The following is a 19,624-nucleotide window of genomic DNA, read 5'->3' as shown; positions in this document are numbered from 1 at the left end:
TGTTATACTCCTAAATTTAATACTGTAATATATTAAGTGAATAATATATTACATGAAGATAGGCATTATTCCAGCAATGCAAGTTTGCTCAATATTGGTTGTGATAGAAGACATCTTTGAATTGTTTATTTAGAAGACAGAACAGGAGTTTATCAAACTGATTGTAGCTCATATAAGTAGGTGAGGGGTATTAAGCATATCTTCTTAACATAATCATTTCAAACTTGAAGAAAATGTCTGGGGCATGTAATTGTCCAAAAAATAGTTAAGCTAATCAATGACTGAATAAATGAAATTAACTGTCTTTTCCTTACCCATTCTTATGCACAGAACTGTATGAAAACATGCTCACATAACCCAAGATTTTCTCCTCAGGAAATAATTTTTTAGTTATATCAAGGATTTTTTTTTGAACCGTGACGTGATTTCTTCTGGGACACTATTAGTGTTTCTTTTTTAAAGAGGGAAATCTTATGTGTTAGTTAATATTCAAAACACTGTCCCAACCACTGACCAAGGCTAAGTATTTTCATAGTATCTTTTGTTTTTCCTGTCATTACAAAAGAGCCAGCTACAAATCGATCTGTTTAGTTGAAAGAAATTATATCAGAAGCATGGTTCTTAACTTTTCCTGGCTTATTTTTCTCCTAAAAACAAGCCAGGGAAGTATGACTGGTATTACCTCAATGACAATGTTAAGAACACTAGAATGAAAATAGTTTTGTGGACAGGTAATTCTGGTTTGTCCAGCATTTTGTTATCCTTGCTGGCTTTATCAGAGCACTTTCAGTTAGTGAACAAGCTGATATTTGTTCTTTCCTTAATTAGCAATGGTGATAGAAAATAATGATATTTTTAGACTATTCATCAGATAGGGGGTATTCTACCAGATACTTAAGAAAATCTATCAGATAGTAGATTCTCCCGAAGATAGTCAAATTAAATTGAAATTTGGATAGACAAATATTAACATAGAGTCTACATAGAAATCAGGTTAAATAAATAAATAAATAAGATAATATCCTATATTTAGTGAGCATTTACTGTGTGCCAAACACCGCTTTTGTTCCTTTATCCGTAACAAGCTATTTCACCTTCATAACCTTGCGATAGTTACAATTATTATTCCAAATTCAAAGATGGATAAACTGAGGTAAAGAAGATTAAATAAATTTCTCAAGGTCACCTTTCCTAATGCAAAAGATAAGAGATATGGTCATTAAAGTTGGGAAAAAAATGTAAAAATGACAGGAACACCGGTATTGGGCTCTGTGAGTAAAGTAGTTCTTGTACTGAATATTGGCTCTGTCAGTCAGTGGTGGTGTGACCTTAAAAGTATACATTTAATTCTTATCAAATATAAAATGAGGATGAAAATATCTCCTTCACAGGGTCAATATGAGTATATATTATAAAAATATATAGAAAGTGCAAAGACAGATCCTAGCTCATTACCAACAGTCAATACAAGTTGGCTATTTTTGTACTTATGCCAATTAATATCGATAAATGCACAGTTCTGCTCCCTCAAGGGAAAAAATGGTTTCTGATTCTCAAAATACGATATTTGACAAGGTAACAACACACCATTTGACTCCAAGTTCTTTTATTAGAATGAGCAGATCTGAAATCCAGATTCAACTGAGGTATATATATCTTGTGCATCTAATTTTCATACCAAGTACAATTGTTCAACTCTTGACCTTAAATTTAAAATTTTTGTCGTTGATGGTTGTTTTCACATTTTAGTTTTGTAACAGAGGATCTTGCACAGACGTCAGCGTCAGCTCAGACGCAACTTGTATCTCCAAAATAAAGTGCAATGGACATGGGGTATGTATAATGGTTATTCTGTTTCTAAGTATAGTTATTTTGATTCATGTAATTAACATTTTTCAGTATAATAATGCTTAAAATTATTTGGGGTGTAGAAATGTATTTGGAAAATTGAAATCGAATAAGAAAAGCAGACTGCATTATTCATACGTATGTATGTGATTTATGTATTCAGTCAGATCATATAGGCTTCATGAGCAAATAATTTGCTTTGAACGTTGTACTAAAATTCAATATGAAACAATCTATTATCATAAGGTTAGATTAAGATTATGAAATTTTGGAAATGAGCTCATTAAGGAGTACACATATACATTTATACATACATAAAAATATTGCTTATAATTGAGTGTATGTGTACTGATAAATATTTAAACTCACACAATATATATTATACATATTACTTATAATCTCATATTTTTATGGGAGCAGACTTTCTTGTTCATTATGATCTGCTTCATCCTTGAACATCTTCAATGTGTTTCCCTGCAGGTCTCTTCCTTACTATATTTGAAAAGTTATCCACTGATGGACTTTCAGATAATGTTAAATTTTTACTTAACTATTGTAACTAATGGTACAGTGGACACTGTTGTACCTTCACCTTTGCACATTTATCTGACTTTTAAAATTGTTAGCAGTGAAATCTGATGAGCCAAATATATGTACCGTTTAAATTTTCGTTAATATTATATTGTCTTCAAGAAATATTATACCAGTTTTCGGTCTCACCTGTCACGTATAAAAATGCATATTTCCGGGCTTCCCTGGTGGCGCAGTGGTTGAGAGTCCGCCTGCCGATGCAGGCGACACGGGCGCGTGCCCCGGTCCGGGAGGATCCCACATGCCGCGGAGAGACTGGGCCCGTGAGCCATGGCCGCTGAGCCTGCGCGTCCAGAACCTGTGCTCCACAACGGGAGAGGCCACAACAGTGAGAGGCCCGCGAGAGGCCACAACAGTGAGAGGCCCGCGTACCGCAAAAAAAAAAAAAAAAAAAAAAAGCATATTTCCTTATATTCTGGTCAGACTAGTTTCTCTGTCTTTTGAATCTCTTCAAACATGCTAAATCCATTGTTAACTTGCATTTCTTCAGTAATTAATTATACAGTCCTTAAGTATGTATGGTCACATTTTCCATTTGTATTTCTATTTGTCCATCCATTGTGAACTTATCTACCAGGTTATAGAAATTTTGTAAACTTTGTAAGTTTTTCCAAGCATGTCTTTGGCTTTAACTGTGTGGCTAGTGTCTCCTGCTATACTGATGCTTCCTATTTTATATAGTAATCCAGGAGAAAAGTGACCTGTGTGTCTTTTAAAAATTTTTTCTTTCCCAGATCACTTACATGTCCTATTATTTACAGTTTCTTTTCTGTTTCTTTCCTCTCTTATTTAATTTTAATTAATTTCTTGTTAAGTTTTTCACGAACCTATTTCTAGATTCTCTATAATGTTTCTGGCCCTTCTTTCAGTTCACCCACCAGATCACATTTATAGATATTTTCTAGCCTTCCTATTTCTGGCCAAATAAATTTTGCTATCTATGTCTGATTAAGCATACTTCTCCCTTTTGTTTTTCCCCATTTTTTTTGGTAAAAATTGGCTCTTATCATGGCTAATTTTTTTGAACTAGCACAATTCATAGTATATTTAAACTCCCACTATTTTATAATTTCTAGCTTCATAATTCCTATGCCTTTCTAGAATAAGACATTTCAGTTGTATCAGAATATTATATACTTTTATTTAAAAGTACAAGAGATAAATAAGAGACAATCTATGAGACATTTGAAAAGATATTGCATGAACATATTATATTAATTTTTAATTTAAGAATTGCTTTCCACATTAATATAAAAAACTACCTATAATATACTAAATTATAGTACTTTAATAATTTACTTTGACTAAAAATAGCAAATAATGTGTTTAATTTCTATCTTATACATCAAACGCACTTTTAAAATTTGGTTTTGGCTTTAGGTTTGCAATACTCTCCATAACTGTCACTGTGATGCTGGATATGCCCCTCCACAATGTGAACCAATGCCTTCATCACCAGGAGGAAGTATCAATGACGGGTTTTGGCTTACGTCAGGTTAGTATCCAGATCACGGTACTCCAACATAGCCGTCTGCACTTAGAGGAATAGTATACACCTCCACGGTCTGTGTGGCTGTTGAGCACCTAGCATGTGGGTAGTGAAACCAAGGAACTAAAGTTTCCATCTTATTTCACTTTATTTAATATAAATTTAAATAGTCACTTGTGATTAGTAGCTACTAAATTAGGCAGTGCAGCTCTAGATCATATTGTCAATCAAAATTTTGTATACGGTTTAAATTCAAATCTAGACATGAACACTTTAGCAGATCTTCTCTTAATTTTAACAATGGTTTCCAGAACTTTTCTATTTGTACAACAGAGTTTTCTAGATAGGTATAGTTAAATGATAGAATAGGTGATAGTTTTATTATGTAGTCTGTATATTCCAAGGATGTTAACTGTTGTGATGTGCTAGTTCATAGCAGAGTTGCCTCTTTCAAGTTTTAACTCTACTACTGAAAGGTAAAGATAATAAAGTCTTCCACATCCAAAGTATATGGATAGTAGATGGCACAAAACTTTTTTAAATTTATTTGGTGAACATTCGTGAACAACTGTAGCATGTTTGATTTTTCTAAACTTCACAATGTGAAACTCTCAGAACACTGTAATTCCATTAAGGTCTTTCCATCATTTGTGCTTCTGTTTTGTGCCTCTGTTTTTATTTATTTTATTTATGTATATGTTGTAAACCTGACAATAGAGCATTGTATTTGCCTTAAAATAGCCAATGAAATGTTAAAGAATTTTAATGTAAATATTTACATTTATCCCAACCTATTTACCATTTTCTAGGGCTTTTCAGTTCCTCCAGCACACTCAAATTTCTGTGTGAGTTCATTTCCTTTCAACCTGTAAAACTCTCTTTTGTATTTCTTTTTGTGTGTACGTTGTAGTGATCAATTGTCTCAGCTTTTGTCTGTAAAATGTTTTCATAATGTCTTAATTTGTGAACGGTATTTTCACTAGAAGTAGAATTGCTTCTTTCGGCAATTTAAAGATGTAATCCCATTGTATCCTGGCTTCCGTTTTGTGATGAGAATGCAGCTGTCATTCTTATTATTCATCCCAATAATATAATGCTTCCTTCATTCCTTGTCTGAGTTGCGGACTTACTTTATATCTTTGATTTTCCGTAGTGGTTTACCAAGATGTGTATTTCTTTGAATTTATCTTGCTTGGTTTGGCGAGATTCTTGAATATATAGGTTCGTGTATTTCTGGAAATTTTGAAAAAATTATTAGTCATTGTCTCTTTTTTAATATTTATTTTTTATTAAGAATATTTTGCTTTTTAAAAAATGTTCACACAGTAGCCTTCACTCTGTGGTATATAGTTCTGTGAGTATTGAAAAATGTATGTATTCCGTTCCAACCACCACAGTCATGATGCACAACAGGTCCATCGCCTCAGATCCTCCCTCTGGCTGCTGCCCTTTGTATTCATCTCCCACTGCCAGTTCCTTGCAACCAGTGACCTGGTCTCTGTCACTATAGATTTGCCTTTTCCAGAATGTTCTGAACAGCATACATGCATTTGAGATTCATTCTCATTGGCATATGTTTTAATAGTTCATTCTTTATTACTGTTAAGTAGCTTCCTATTGAAAAGATGAACTATATAGTTTGTTTATCCATTCACACATTGTAGGGTATTTGGGTCGTTTCTAGATTTTGGCAATTTTGAATGACGCTGCTGTAAACGTGCACATAGGCTTTCGTCTGTATTTAAGTTCTCACTTTTTGATGAGTAAATACCTAGGCACTTTTGTCTATATATAAGTTCTCACTATAATACCTATAAGTGAGATAGCTGGATCGTTTACTCAGTGTATTTTTTTTAATGAGTGTATTTTTAATTTTTTAAGAAACAGCCAAACTATTTTCCAAAGTGGCTTTACCATTTTCCTTCCCTCCATTCATCTGTGAGAGTCCCAGTTACTCTGCACAGATGATCCACACTTCACAAGCATTTGGTATTGTCGTTTTTGTTGGTTTTGTTTGATTTTTTTTTTTTGCCAGCTTTAGATGTGTAATGATATCCCACTGTTATTTTTAGTTAGCTTATTATGTTGAAATAATTATACACTCATAAAGGGTTGCAAAAAAATTTAGAGGGCAGTCTTACGAATACTTTACTCAGCTTCAGTCAATGTTAACATGTTTCAGTACTACAGTAGAATAGCAAAACCAGGAAATGGACATTGATGAAATACACAGACCGTATTCACATTTCACCAGTATACATACACTTATCTGTGTATACGTGTGTGTATGCATTCACATGTGCATATATTTAGTTCTATGCAGTTTCACCACATGTTCAAGTTTGGGTACCCACCATCACAATCAAGATATAGAACTGCATCATCACTACATGGCCCCTGATATTGTTACTCCTTTATATAGCTACACTCATTCCCTGATATTGTTACTCCTTTATATAGCTACACTCATTCCCTGATATTGTTACTCCTTTATATAGCTACACTCATTCCCTCTTTCCCCTTTCCGAACTTTTGGCAACCACTAAACTGCTCTTCATCTTTCTAATTATGTTATTTCATGAATGTCATATAAATGGAACCATGTAGTTTGTATCTTTTTGAGGGTGTCTTTTCCTCTCACTTCATTCCTTTGTATTGATGACTAGTATTCCTTTGTATGTCTGTAGCATATTTTGTTTAATTATTCACCCATTGAAGGACATTGTGTGGATGGCAAGTTTTAGTTATTATGAATAGATCTGCAATGAATATTTGTGTGGAAGATTCTGCATGAAGATAAATGTTTAATTCTCTGGGAAGCATGGCTGAGAGTGAAACTGCTGTGTCTATGGTAAGCCATTTATAATTTTTAAAGCAACTGCCAAGCTTTTTGCAGAGTGGCTATATACTGTTTGACATCCCCACCAGTGATAAATGAATGGGTTTTTTGCAGCCTTGCCAACATTTGAAGATACCACTATTTTTTTTTTTGCCATTCTATTGGTGTGTTTTAATATCTCATTGTGCTTTTAATTTGTACTTCCCTAATGGATAATGATAATTGAATATCTTTAATGTGTTTATTTGGCACCTGCATATCCACTTCAGTGAAAAGTCTGTTCATATCTTTTTCCCATTTGTTAATTGTATTGTTTATTAAATGTTGAGTTTTCACACAAACATCTATTTTGTGGGATTTGTGATTTGAACATATTCTCTCCAAGTGTTTTTTTCTCAGACCAAAAGGTTTTTTTTTCCAGTTCTTATTTTGATAAGCTCTTCTTTTTTTCCTTTTTGGATCTATGCTTTTGGTGTCAAGTATGTGAATTCTTTGTCAGTCTTAAGTCTTGAACTTTTTTGCTATGATATCTGTAAAAGGTATAGTTTTATGTTTTATATTTAAGTCCATGATCCATTTTGATTACTTTTTATAAAGGGTAGGAGATTAATTTTCCGATTTATGGGTGTCAAATTGTTCTAGCACAATGCTTTGAAAAAGCTGTCTGTTGTCCACTGTGTTGATTTTGCATCTTTGTTAAAAATTAATTGGACAGGGCTTCCCTGCTGGCACAGTGGTTGAGAGTCCGCCTGCCGATGCAGGGGACACAGGTTCGTGCCCCGGTCTGGGAAGATCCCACATGCTGCGGAGCGGCTGGGCCCGTGAGCCATGGCCGCTGAGCCTGCGCGCCCGCGTACCGAAAAAAAAAAAAATTAATTGGACATTTTTGTGTTGATGTATTTCTCAGATCTCTATTCTGTTCCACTGATCTATGTGTCATTCCCTCCACCAATACTACACTGTTTTGACTATTGTGGTTATAGGGTAATCTTGAACAGCAGGAACAGTGAGTCTTCCCATTTCATTCTTCTTTTTCAAAATGGTTTTGGCTATTTTAAGGTTTCTCTTTTCCATATACATTAAGCTTGTCTATGTTTACAAAAAAATTTTGCCGTGATTTTGATGCAAATTGTGTTAAACGTATGGATCAATTTAGGAAGTTTCACATTTTTATTATTTACTATTGAATCTTCCAGTGTATGAACACAGTATTTCTTTCCACTTATATGTCTTCTTTAATTTCCTTCATCATAATTTTGTAATTTTCACCAGACACTGTACATTTTATTATTTCATATTTGTTATTTCACTTTCTTTAGAGCTACTGTAAATAATGTTGTACTATAATAGAACGTATTTTAATTTTATATTTACAAACACCAATTAAAATGATTAATCACTGTTTATCACTCCTACATCATCTAACTCCTTTCAATCAACTTTGCATGTATATTTGTCCACTTGTGAATCATATCAAGTAAATGTTCATGCCCAAATGTAATAAAAGGTGAAAAGATACTATCCTAGATCTTCTTTACAATACAGAATATTCTAGGTATTTGTGACAAAATATTACATGCTGAAGTATGATTAACTGGATGAGAATATCATATTTCCTTTCTGTTACTAGAAATATTCTGTTCATTCATTGATTCTTCAGTTGGAGGAAAATTATGAGAGCATCGTCCACTCTGATGACTTGTAGTATGAGATTTCATTTGGATGATCAATATCAACACCACCATTATAAAGTTTAAAAACAAGAGCCCTGGAGAGGCTCTTTTGTACCTTCCTGAAAGTTGATATATTACTTGGGCAACAAAATTAGAAAACTGAAATTTGCCAATGGAAAAAATAGGGAGTCCAGAAATAAACTCTCACATATGCAGTCTAATGATTTTCAGTTAGGATGCCATGACCACTCAAGGGGAGAAAGGATGGTCTTTTCAACAAATAATTTTGGGATAACTGGATATCAATATGCAAAAGAATGAAGTTGGACCCTTACTTACACCTTAAAAAAAAATTAACTCCAAATGAATCAAGGATTTAAATGTCAAGAGCTAAAACTATAAAATCCTTAGAAGAAAACAAAAGGGGCAATATTCATAACATTAGATTTAGAAATGATTTATTGAATATGACACTGAAAGCACAGGCAACAGAAGAAAAGAGTAGATAAATTAGAATTTTATAATTAAAAACTGTTGTGCATCAAAGGACACTATTGATAAAGGAAAAAGCTAACCCACAGAATAAGAGAAAATGTTCACAAATCATATATCTGATGAAAATTAATATGTAGAATATGTAAAATATTCCTACAACTCAGCTACAAAGAAACATAAAATCCCATTAAAAATGGCAAAAGACCTGAATAGACATTTCTTCAAAAAAGATACATAGATGGACAATAAGCACATGCGAAGTTGCTCAACGTCACTAATTGTGAGGGAATTGCAGGTCGAAACTCCAACTAGACACTAATCCAAACCTACTGGGATGGCTATTATTTAAAAATTTCAGAAGCTATCAAGTTCTGATGAAAATGTGGAGAAATTGGAACTCCTGTGCATTGCTGGTGGAAATGTAGAAGTGCTGCAGCCCGTGTGGAAAACGGTATGGTGGTTCCTCATAAAATTAAACATAGAATTACCATATTATCCTGAATTTACACATCTAGGTATATACCCCAAAGCACTGAAAGCATGGACTCACAGATATTTGGACACCCATGTTCTTAGCAGCGTTATTCACAATAGCCGAAAGGTGAAAACACTCAAACGTCCATCAACAGTATACCCATATGGTGGTATATACATACAATGGAAAATTATTTAGCTTTAAAAAGGAATGAAATTCTGACACATGGTACAATATGGATGGAACTTGACAACCTTATGCTAACTAAAATGAGCCAGTCACAAGAGGACAAGTATTGGATGACTGTGCTTTTATGAGGTACCTACAGTAGTCAATTCATAGGGACAAAGTAGAAAGGTAGTTGCCTGGGGCTGGAGGAAGGGGGACTGGTAAATCGATGTTTAAAGGATTGAGTTTCAGTTTGGGAGGATGAAAACGTTCTAGAGTTTGATGGTAATAATAGATGCACAAAGATGTGAATGTACTTAATGCCATTGACTGTACACTCAAAAACATTTAAAGTAACAAATTTCATGTGTTGAGTATTTTACCACAGTAAAGCAAAATTGTCAGGCAAAAATTCCATTTTATGACATCACCAAAAATAATACAAAGTTTAGATATAATTTTATGGAAAGAAGTGTAAGATATACACTGAAAGCTAAAACTACATTATTGAAAGAATGATCTACATAAATGTAAAGGCATCTCCTGTTAATGTACTGGAAGACTCAATATTGTTATTACTCCAGATACTCTCAAAATTGATCTACAAATTCAACACAATCCTTAACAAACCCAAGCTGTCTCTTTTGCAGAAACTGAAAAGTTGATCTTAAAGTCTTACAGAAATTCAAGCAACACAGAATAGTAAAAACAATCTTGAAAACATAGTTTTCAAGAAAACTTAAAACTGAAAACACAATTCCAAAGCGTATTACAAAGCTAACTAATCAAGACAGTGTAGTACTGCCCCAAGAATAAGGGTAGACATTTAGTTCAATAGAAGAGAGAGTCCAGAAATAAAGCTTCATGCTAACAGTCATGGATTTTTGACAAAGATGTCAAAACAATTCAAAGGACAAAGGATGGTCTTCTAAAACAATGGTGTTGGGACAAGTAGATATCCACATGCAAACGAAGTTAGATTACTGCATCACAAGGTTCACAAAAATTAACTGAAATTGGATCATAGATCTAAATGTAAGAGCTAAGGTTATAAAACACTCAGAACACATATTAGTAAATCTTTGTGACCTTGGCATAGGCTGTGTTATCGAAGACACCAAAGCACAGGTGAAGAAAGAAACAATAGACTGATTGAATTTCATCAAAATTGATAACTTTTGTGCTGCAAATGATAACAACCAAGACAGTGAAGGACAAACTACAGAGTGGGAGAATATATTTGTAAATATTATATCTCATAGGGGACTTGTATCCAGAATATATAAAGAACACTTACAAGTCCATAATAAAAAGACAAATAACCCAATTAAAAATGGGAAGGGATTTAGGGACTTCACTGGTGGTGCAGTGCTTAAGAATCTGCCTGCCAGTGCAGGGGACATAGGTTTGAGCCCTGGTCCAGGAAGATCCCACATGCCGTGGAGCAACTAAGCCCCTGAGCCACAACTACTGAAGCCCGCGCGCCTAGAGCCTGTGCTCCACAACAAGAGAAGCAACTGCAATGAGAAGCCCACGCACCACAACGAAGAGTAGCCCCCACTCGCCGCAACTAGAGAAAGCCCGCGTGCAGCAATGAAGACCCAATGCAGCCTAAATAAATAAATAAATAAATAAAGGGAAGGGATTTAAATAAACACACCTCCATAGAAGATATACCAATGGCCAAAAAGCCCATGAAAAGATGTTCAACATCTTAGGAAAATGCAAACCAAAACCACGAGATACTACTTCACACTCATTAGGATAGCTATTATAATAAAAAACACAGGCAACAAGTACCGGTGAGGATGTGGAGAAATTGGGATCTTCTTGGTGCTCTTTTTACCACTACTGCTCAAACTCTGGTATCTCTTTTCCACTCTCACCCCAGTAAGAGCTGCTGTCTAATTAGCTTCAGATTGTCTCATACTATGTATGTATATATACACATATATATTCCTTATCCTTCTGCCAAGGACACCTGCAAGGATCCCCTTAACAGTTCTGGAATCCTTAATTTCAGAGCAACTTTCTGTTCAATGCTGCACCCTTCAGGTTCCCACCATTTCTTCTGCTGTGAGCTCTGTCTTCTGCTCCATGGGAATGATGTACTTTGCTTAGGACTCCAATTCTCTGTTCTGAGATCAGCAAATTATCCATAGGTAGAATTGTATTTCCATAAAATCAACATCATGTTTTCTTTTCTTCAGATATTTTAGTTCTGTGTTTCCTGTTGACTTCCAGAAACCATTTCCTTCATGTCTTATCCTGTTTCATATTTTTATTATTTGACACATTTAATGGAAAAATTTCATCATGCCCATCTTTCTTCCTTAGAGTAATAGATATCTCCCAGGTAATCTAATAGTGATCTCTTTAATCAGTCTTTGGAGTAATTAACCACATGAGAAGGAAGCTCCACTTGCAACATGATAATTTTAGTAAAGATGGATTAAAGGAGAATGGACCTTTTCTGATGGGTGAGGCCAGGAAAGGAGAGCTATAAAGTGTTGAGTTCTACCATAGCATGAGACTGCTGCATGTTTGATTAGTTTCAGTATTTTTGCATATATTTGCTAATTTATTTCTTATAATACATAAAACTTCCTAAATCACTTTAAGGTAAATTACTTCTAATCAACATATAATTGGACTGTGTGTGTGTTTCAACATCACGGATCCTTTTGTCTTTTTGAGGGGGCATTAAATTCATTTACACTTAATATCCCCAATAGTTGCTTTGGTGGTAATTCTGATTGCTTGATATAGTTTTTTGTATTTTAATTGTCTGGTTTATTTCTTTTGCTTCACTGGGCCAAGTTTCCATAGATTTAGTTTTCTAGTTTTATGTAATGTCTTTATAATGCCAAGAGGAATATCTATTTTTCTAATTAGTACAGTCAAAATTAAAACAATATCACTTTATACATCTATTATGTAACTTAACCTAGTCTACTATTGTTTTTTTTAATTAGCCTCAGTTATATCAATAATTTTCCATAAATAATTTTTAAAATAGTTCTTTTCTTTTTTTGCTCTATATTTAAAATGGAAGAACCTATTAGATGAAAATATCAATCTAATGTGTCCTAAGTAGCAGTTCATAGACGGGAATATGATAGAATAAAATACATTAGAAAGTAGCACATAAATAAATATTAAATATACATACAAAGGTTAAAAATAAATTATATATATATATATTTGACAGAAATATATAATGCACTTTGGGGCATAGTCACAGAATATTGGAAAACACATTTAAATTTATTAACTCTATGATTATATTATTTGAATTCCAAAGTTTTATAATTCAAATTATTAATATACTTTGAATACCATTTCTGAAAAAGTTAAAAGGTACTCTTATGTTTTCAGGTAAAAGTACAGACATGTTGGTAAAACGACGTGGTGCTTCTCGAAAAAACGGCCTTGTGATCAGTTTCTACGTTTTCCTGCCTTTCCTCATTTTAATTCCCATCATTGCTCTTAAATGGAATAAAATGAAGATATTTTGGGACAGAGAGGGCACAGTAAGTGAAGGGTGAGTAAACTCATTATATTTAATATTTAAAATGATTTAGGAGAAAATCCAAATATTATTCAGAATATTATAAGTAGGGACTCCTGGATGGATTGGGTAAATGTTCAGAAACATACCAAATTTTTTTCAGATTTCAGGCAGGTGGGTAAGTTTCGTGTTTATATAGGCCCAGGAACAACTGAAGTAACTCAGTAAATCCTCAGTACCTTTCGAATAGCAAGCCATGTTGGCTGTAACTGCTTTAGAAGGTCTGTCTACTTCCCAAGCAACCCTGTTTCCTTGCACTGACATTCACTTGTGCCAAGAAGATTAATAGAGACAGAACAGCATAGAATAAAGAAGGTGAAGATTAATAGAGACAGGGAAGCATAGAATATGAGGAATGTGAAGATTAATAGAGAGAGGGCAGCATAGAATGAGGAAGGTGAAGATTAATAGAGACAGGGAAGTATAGAATACGGGGAAACTGAGAAAATATAAGATGGCAAAGAATGAGGGAGAGAACACACATAGGATACTGCCCATTTTACACATAATCAATATCACTCATGTGTTTCTAAAATTAGAATTAAGGCACTTGAGCAGCTTTTCCGTTTTTTTTTTGTTTTGTTTTTCTTGTTTTTTTTTGTAGAGCAGAGCTTGATTAGGTCTTTTTTTTAATGAGGTATAATTAACATATGACATATTAGTTTCATGTTTATGTCATAATGCTTTGATATTTGTATATATTACAAAATGGTCACCACAATGAGTCTAGTTAATATTTGTCACCATGCATAGTTAACAAAAATTTGGTTTTCTCCTGATGAGGACTTTCAAGATCTACTCTTTTAGCAAGTTTCAAGAGTGTAATTCCTTATTTTAACTATAGTCGCCATGCTGTACATTATATCCCCATGACTTGTTTTTTTTACAACTGGAAGTTTGTACCTTTTGACCCTCTTATCCATTTTGCTCACCGCCCCCCATCCCATTTTTCTGGCAACCACCAATCTGTTCTCTGTATCTGTAAGGGTGGTTTTTTTTGTAGATTCCTCATATAGGTGGGATCACACTTTGTCTTTCTCTGTCTGACTTACTTCACTTTCATACTGCTTTTTTCTTTACTGTAACAACAATACAAGCCACAATTTTCTTAGTGAATATTTAGGAAAATGAGAATGCAGAAGCAAGGGTAAGGAGGTGGGTCTCATTTCTTCATTTTAAAGGAAATCATTTTTGTTTCTCATTTGTGTAGCCAGAGACAAAATAATTATATAAAATTTCAGTCAACACCTCTACTTCCCAAGTTAGTTAATCTTATTTATGAACAAGATAGCAGCGACCAGGTAATTCAGGGTAGTCTTCTGCATGATTCATCAATCATTCAACTGTTATAAACTGACTTAATTGAATGATATCTGGCATGTCTTCCTGTGCTCTTACTTAAGACATCTTGGACAAATCTGAATAGTTGCAAGAACTCGACCTGACTTTGGGAAGAGATGCTAGAGTAAGGTACCACTGATCATAAAGAACAAAGTCTGCTCGTGACAGCCTAAATTTTGGAGCAGCAGTAGATGGTTTCAGGGCTGCAAGGGCAAGAAATGATGTAGAGCTGAAACACAAAAGGGTGGTAAGGAACTGGATGGTTATGAGCCAGGCCATTGTCTCCATCACCCAAAGCCTTTACGGTTGACATCGTCTCTTCTTGTCCATGTCCATTCTCTCCAAGATGACTGCTCTGCTTACACATGGCCCAGAGTACCTATCTCAACTCTTTCTAGTTTCATTTTCAAGTAAAAATCCCAGTAATCTGCCAAAACCAGTGCCTGTTAGTTCATTTTCTCAAGAGACAGAAGGAAATAACTGTGCAGGTGTATCTCATTTCAGCCAGTGTTCCGTCTGGATTTATAATCCTGAGTTAGGTGTTCAAACCTGATTTTATCATCTGTGAACAAAGAATTGTAGCCATTTAGTAGGAACCTTTACACCATGACATTCCTCTTCAACAGGAGCTGAGTGTGTATAGGAGCCAAAGAACAAATGGAGGCTGTATAAATACCACAAAGTGTAACTAAGCATAGCTAATAGAGAGGCCTCATTAAGGACCTCATTAACAGAAGTGAAATAATAAGTATTCATGTAGGTATTTGACAGAAATCATATAACTGAAGTTATGATAATTTAAGAATTTACATGTAAATTATCTGTTTAAATTGGAGAAGCATTATCATAGATATTTTAATATTTCATCCAGTCTTCCATGTAGACAAAATAGAGAAAAGTAATAGATGGATTTTTAGTTTGAAATTTTAAAAATGCTTAACATATTTAAAAGTTAGGCTAACCTTAGGAAAAAAAACAAGCACTACAATATATCATCCCTGAGTGGCATATAGAAAGCAAAGTGGATATTGGTACATATTAATTGAGTAATTAGGACAAATCTAGCTTCATTACTTTTCTTGACTTTAAGATTACAGTGTTTCCTAACCTTAAAAATAGTTGTTTCTTTTAAACAAATCTCTATCAGAAGACAGCAGTAGGAAGAGTAACAGCAACCAGTCTTAGAGTTAAAGGTGAAGTAAAGGAATCAAACTATTGACAAAATGATATAATTCATTAAATACTTAAAACAATATTTTTAACAGTACCTCAGTATAAGGAAGATATTATTCCCGTATTTCATCATTTTGATTTCTATTTGTTGCTATCATATACTAAAACAAAGACTAAAACAAAGCATTTGATGTTAATTTTATTTTATACTTATCTAGAAACATTTAACATTAACTCACATTAGCCACAGATTTATTAACCAACATCTTTGTAAAAAGAAATGACTTTAAAGGGATTTTTTAATATTTTCTTAAAATATTTATGTGCAATCATGCATTTGATTGGTAGATTTAACGTTCTAAACGAGAGGTTTACACAAGTTTTCTCCCAACACCTGTATTTATTCCTCACTAACTCCCCGGTTATTGTTCTCCTTATTTTATTTCTTTTAAACTTTTTCATTTTGTATTGGAGTATAGCTGACGAACAATGTTGTGATAGTTTCAGGTGCACAGCAAAGCAACTCAGCCACACATGTACATGTATCCATTCTCCCCCAAGCTCTCCTCCCATCCAGGCTGCCACAGAGCACTGTGTTCTCCTTATTTTAGAAATAAGGAAACAGACATAAAGAATGTAAATAATTCCCCACATGTGTAGAATTTTAGTGAGTTTTTTGAGTTTCAGTTTGACAACCAGACACTAAGGTTGAAGCTCTTAAGAACTCTGCAATTTTGCCACATATTTTCTGATACAAGACTGGCGATAGGGAATGGAATTTACACTTATTGAGGACCTAGAGGATGCCAGGCAAATGCTAAATGCACTCACCCTCCAAGGCAGAAGAACAATTCTTTACCGTCAGTTAGGATAAAGGAGGCTTCTGTATATGTCGTTCAAATTTCTAACTCATGCGTAAAGAAATCGTGATATTTGACATATTAGACTTATCCCTGGAAGTAAAGGAAAACAATCAAAAACTCATCTAAGTGTGAGATCCCGAGATCATCTCTTTACTTACCTGTCACATCTGACTTTGATGGAGAAAAAAGTCAGTGGGTCTCTGTTTCCTTATCGGCCACCAAGCAAATCATTTATGACTCCTGTCCTCAATGTAAAGTAGTCTTATTTCTGCCTAGACCACCCTCTCCCTCTTCTCTGATCTCTTTACTAAAGGCCCGCATCTTAGGTGAAGATTCTGGCCCTCGGCTGTCTTCTTCTCATGTTCTCCGTCATAGTTCCATCATCATGCTGGGTGTCTTCACCTGAACTTCTCACCTCCATACAACTTCAGTCATTTTCTCCTAGAGCGGTACAGTGAGCACGCATCTCCCCGGCTTTCTCCAAGTCTTAATTCGTAAATGCAATATCTTGCTTTCTTTTACACTTTTTTCTATTTTTCACAGTCATCTCCTGCCACCAGTACTTTATGGTTATATTAAGGTCTTGCCTCAAGAATTGGACACATTCGTCCGATAAACATATTTTATAAGTTGGTACTGAAAGGTGATTCTTTATGGGGAAGATGAGAGAAGTGGGGCTAACTGGGCAGTTGACACTGAAGGAGGAACTGGGTGGCAACTTTAAATGTGACTGACTGAGTAGGCCCTAGGGAGCAAGTGACGTGTCAGCAAGGAATTGGAGGAGGCGCAAATGATGACCTAGTTTAGATATCTGAAAGGAGTCACCTGACATCACCGTCAGCTCCCAGAAGGCTTCTATCTAAATGCAAAGGATGCAGTACAGCAAGAGGGGGTGCAGGCAAGCACTGTGGGTCAGAGAGACGCCTCAGGCGCAAGCTCTCAAGGTTCCTTATTTTAAATTTTAAAAAGCCCATCATAAATCCCACTGCCCTTATCTCAGCAAAAAGTGAAACCGGATATTCAGGCTTTCCCACAGCTAAAGAGAGAGCTTTACCATTCCAGCTGTAAACCAAGTCTGGCTTAGACAGGCATAGAGCTGGCAGAGCAGCCCATGCATATACCTGGGCAGGAGCTTTTCAAGCACATGAATGATACAATGAAAAAAAAATGTCAGGACTAATCCAGGAGAGAAGGGATGTTACCTCAGACCAGGGATAGTAAAGATGGTCTTAGGAATAAATTTTGAAGGTGAACCAACAGAATGAGTTGAGAGTTTGGCTGTAGAGTGTAAGAAGAAGTACTTAAATGATGTTCATTGCTATACAGCAGGAAGATAGCTAGGCTACCATGTAAAGCCAGACCTCTCTGTGTCTAAATTTGTGCTCTTAATATATTTAAAAATTTATTTTAAAATGTATGGATGTTGAAAGAGAAAATCTGTATAGGTAACCATGAGCCAGGACCAGTGTCTTCTGATATGCCACGATTAAAAGGTTACATTTCCTCATAGATGAATGGAACATAGTTGAAGTATTTTTGACGTGGTAAGGGAGGGATTTAGCAAGATATGGTGTGCTTTTTACAAAATTCACAGGGATAAATTAGGAGAAAATTCAGTCAGATTCAGTCAGAACTGGAGACTAGTGAAATGGAATGCACAGGAAAAGTGTGATGAGGGCAGGACTGGTTAAGACGGAAAGAACAACACAGTTTTCAGAGACCTAACAGGGGTAGACTTGGTTGAAGTGGTGACTGGATAGATGTATTTGGGTTAGAATAAAAGAGAACTACGAAGACGAACATTTCCGACACAGTGGATCATGACAGCTTTTACTAACGGCGTGTTGTACAGCAGCTGAGAACCAGCTTGGTTTTGGAGCCATGAAGCGGAGGGGAGTAAAGAAGGAGTTTGTTCTGAACATGTGTGTGGGACACCTGTTGGAAACGCACAGAGGACTGTTGGGAGTTCTCCTCCTCTGTAGATAAAAATAGAGAAAAGAGCAATTATTTCCTTCTTCACATATTGTATTGCTCTTTTTCTCTCTGTTTCCTTGTTCATGACTTTCTTTGACCCATGTGAAACATAGAGTCCGTGTAAATGAGACATATATAAATAGCAGTTTATAGCATTTCCTTTTAATGTGGCTATCACAAATGTTTCTGGAAAAAATCAAACCAAAGAAACAAAAAGAACTTGGGTTTACAGATTCTGTAGAGCACAGGTATAGGTTGTGACAGTATCAACTGTCTTATATTAATTAATTGATATACCTGTAGCTTTGTAATAAAATTAGACAGCTTTTATTAACCATTAAAAATGTAGCATTTCTTCTTTCTGTATTTCTTTTAGAATGGTAACTAAACAATACTGTCAAAAGCCATAATTTGGAGAAAAGATATTGCCAAGAAACACACCATTAACTGGGCTGGTTCAAGAATAAAAAAATCTGCTTTTCTCTCCTTTTGTGATGGCTTAAAGCTTTCAATTTCAAAAACAAAAGTAAATCCTGTGAGTGAAAGTATGTCACGTTGTGTCAATTCATTCTGTTCTCGAGCCCAAGTTTGTGTGCCCGATGCACACCGAGGCCAAACAAAGGGAAACGTCAGTGTTTGGAGCAGATTAAGGTTTATTGCAAGGACCAGCCAAGGAGAACGGACAGCTCATGCTCAAAAATGCCAACTCCCTGATGGCTCTTGGGGAAGAGTGTTTACAGGCAAAATTTGGGGCAAGGGCTGCAGGGTATGGAACCTTCCCCTGATTGGTTGGTGGTGAGGTAACAGGGCGCTGTTCCAGGAATCTCAGTCATCAGCCTTTCCTGCCAGTGTGGGTCCACATGCTTGTGCTCAGCCTCAAGTGACTTCCTGCATCTGGCTTGAGGGGGCCCTAGTTCCTGTTGAAGAGCTCAGTCATACGCATCAGACGGTTCTGCACATCCCCGAAGAGGAACGGCACCAGGCCCCATGCTGCACTGTCGTTTCTTCCTGCCTTCCCTCACTTCCCTGATTAGTAACTGTTTGAATACGCCCTTTGGAACTCGGGGAAGGTCTAGGAAGCTGAAAGCCTTTTTCCGACAAACTGGAAGCTGGGGACACGGAAA

At 35.3% G+C, this 19,624-nt stretch overlaps 1 protein-coding gene across 1 annotated transcript in view; it reads left to right on the top strand.

Moving 5' to 3' along the window:
- The window catches only part of LOC113628960 (A disintegrin and metallopeptidase domain 3-like), a 101,897-nt gene extending 85,727 nt beyond the window's left edge, over positions 1-16,170 (top strand). The window contains exons 17-20 of the mRNA XM_027123018.1: positions 1,750-1,833; positions 3,820-3,934; positions 12,957-13,123; positions 15,628-16,170. Of these exons, the coding sequence (XP_026978819.1) occupies positions 1,750-1,833; positions 3,820-3,934; positions 12,957-13,123; positions 15,628-15,675 (414 nt within the window). The 3' untranslated portion in view covers positions 15,676-16,170. The remainder of the gene's footprint in view (positions 1-1,749; positions 1,834-3,819; positions 3,935-12,956; positions 13,124-15,627) is intronic.
- The last annotated feature ends 3,454 nt before the right edge of the window (positions 16,171-19,624 follow it).

This window comes from Aethalodelphis obliquidens, unplaced genomic scaffold (genome assembly GCF_003676395.1).
Source record: "Aethalodelphis obliquidens isolate GAN/ISIS:26980383/991018 unplaced genomic scaffold, ASM367639v1 scaffold25, whole genome shotgun sequence".
Taxonomy (NCBI): Eukaryota; Metazoa; Chordata; class Mammalia; order Artiodactyla; family Delphinidae; genus Aethalodelphis; species Aethalodelphis obliquidens.
This window is presented reverse-complemented; position numbering and strand designations above follow the sequence as displayed.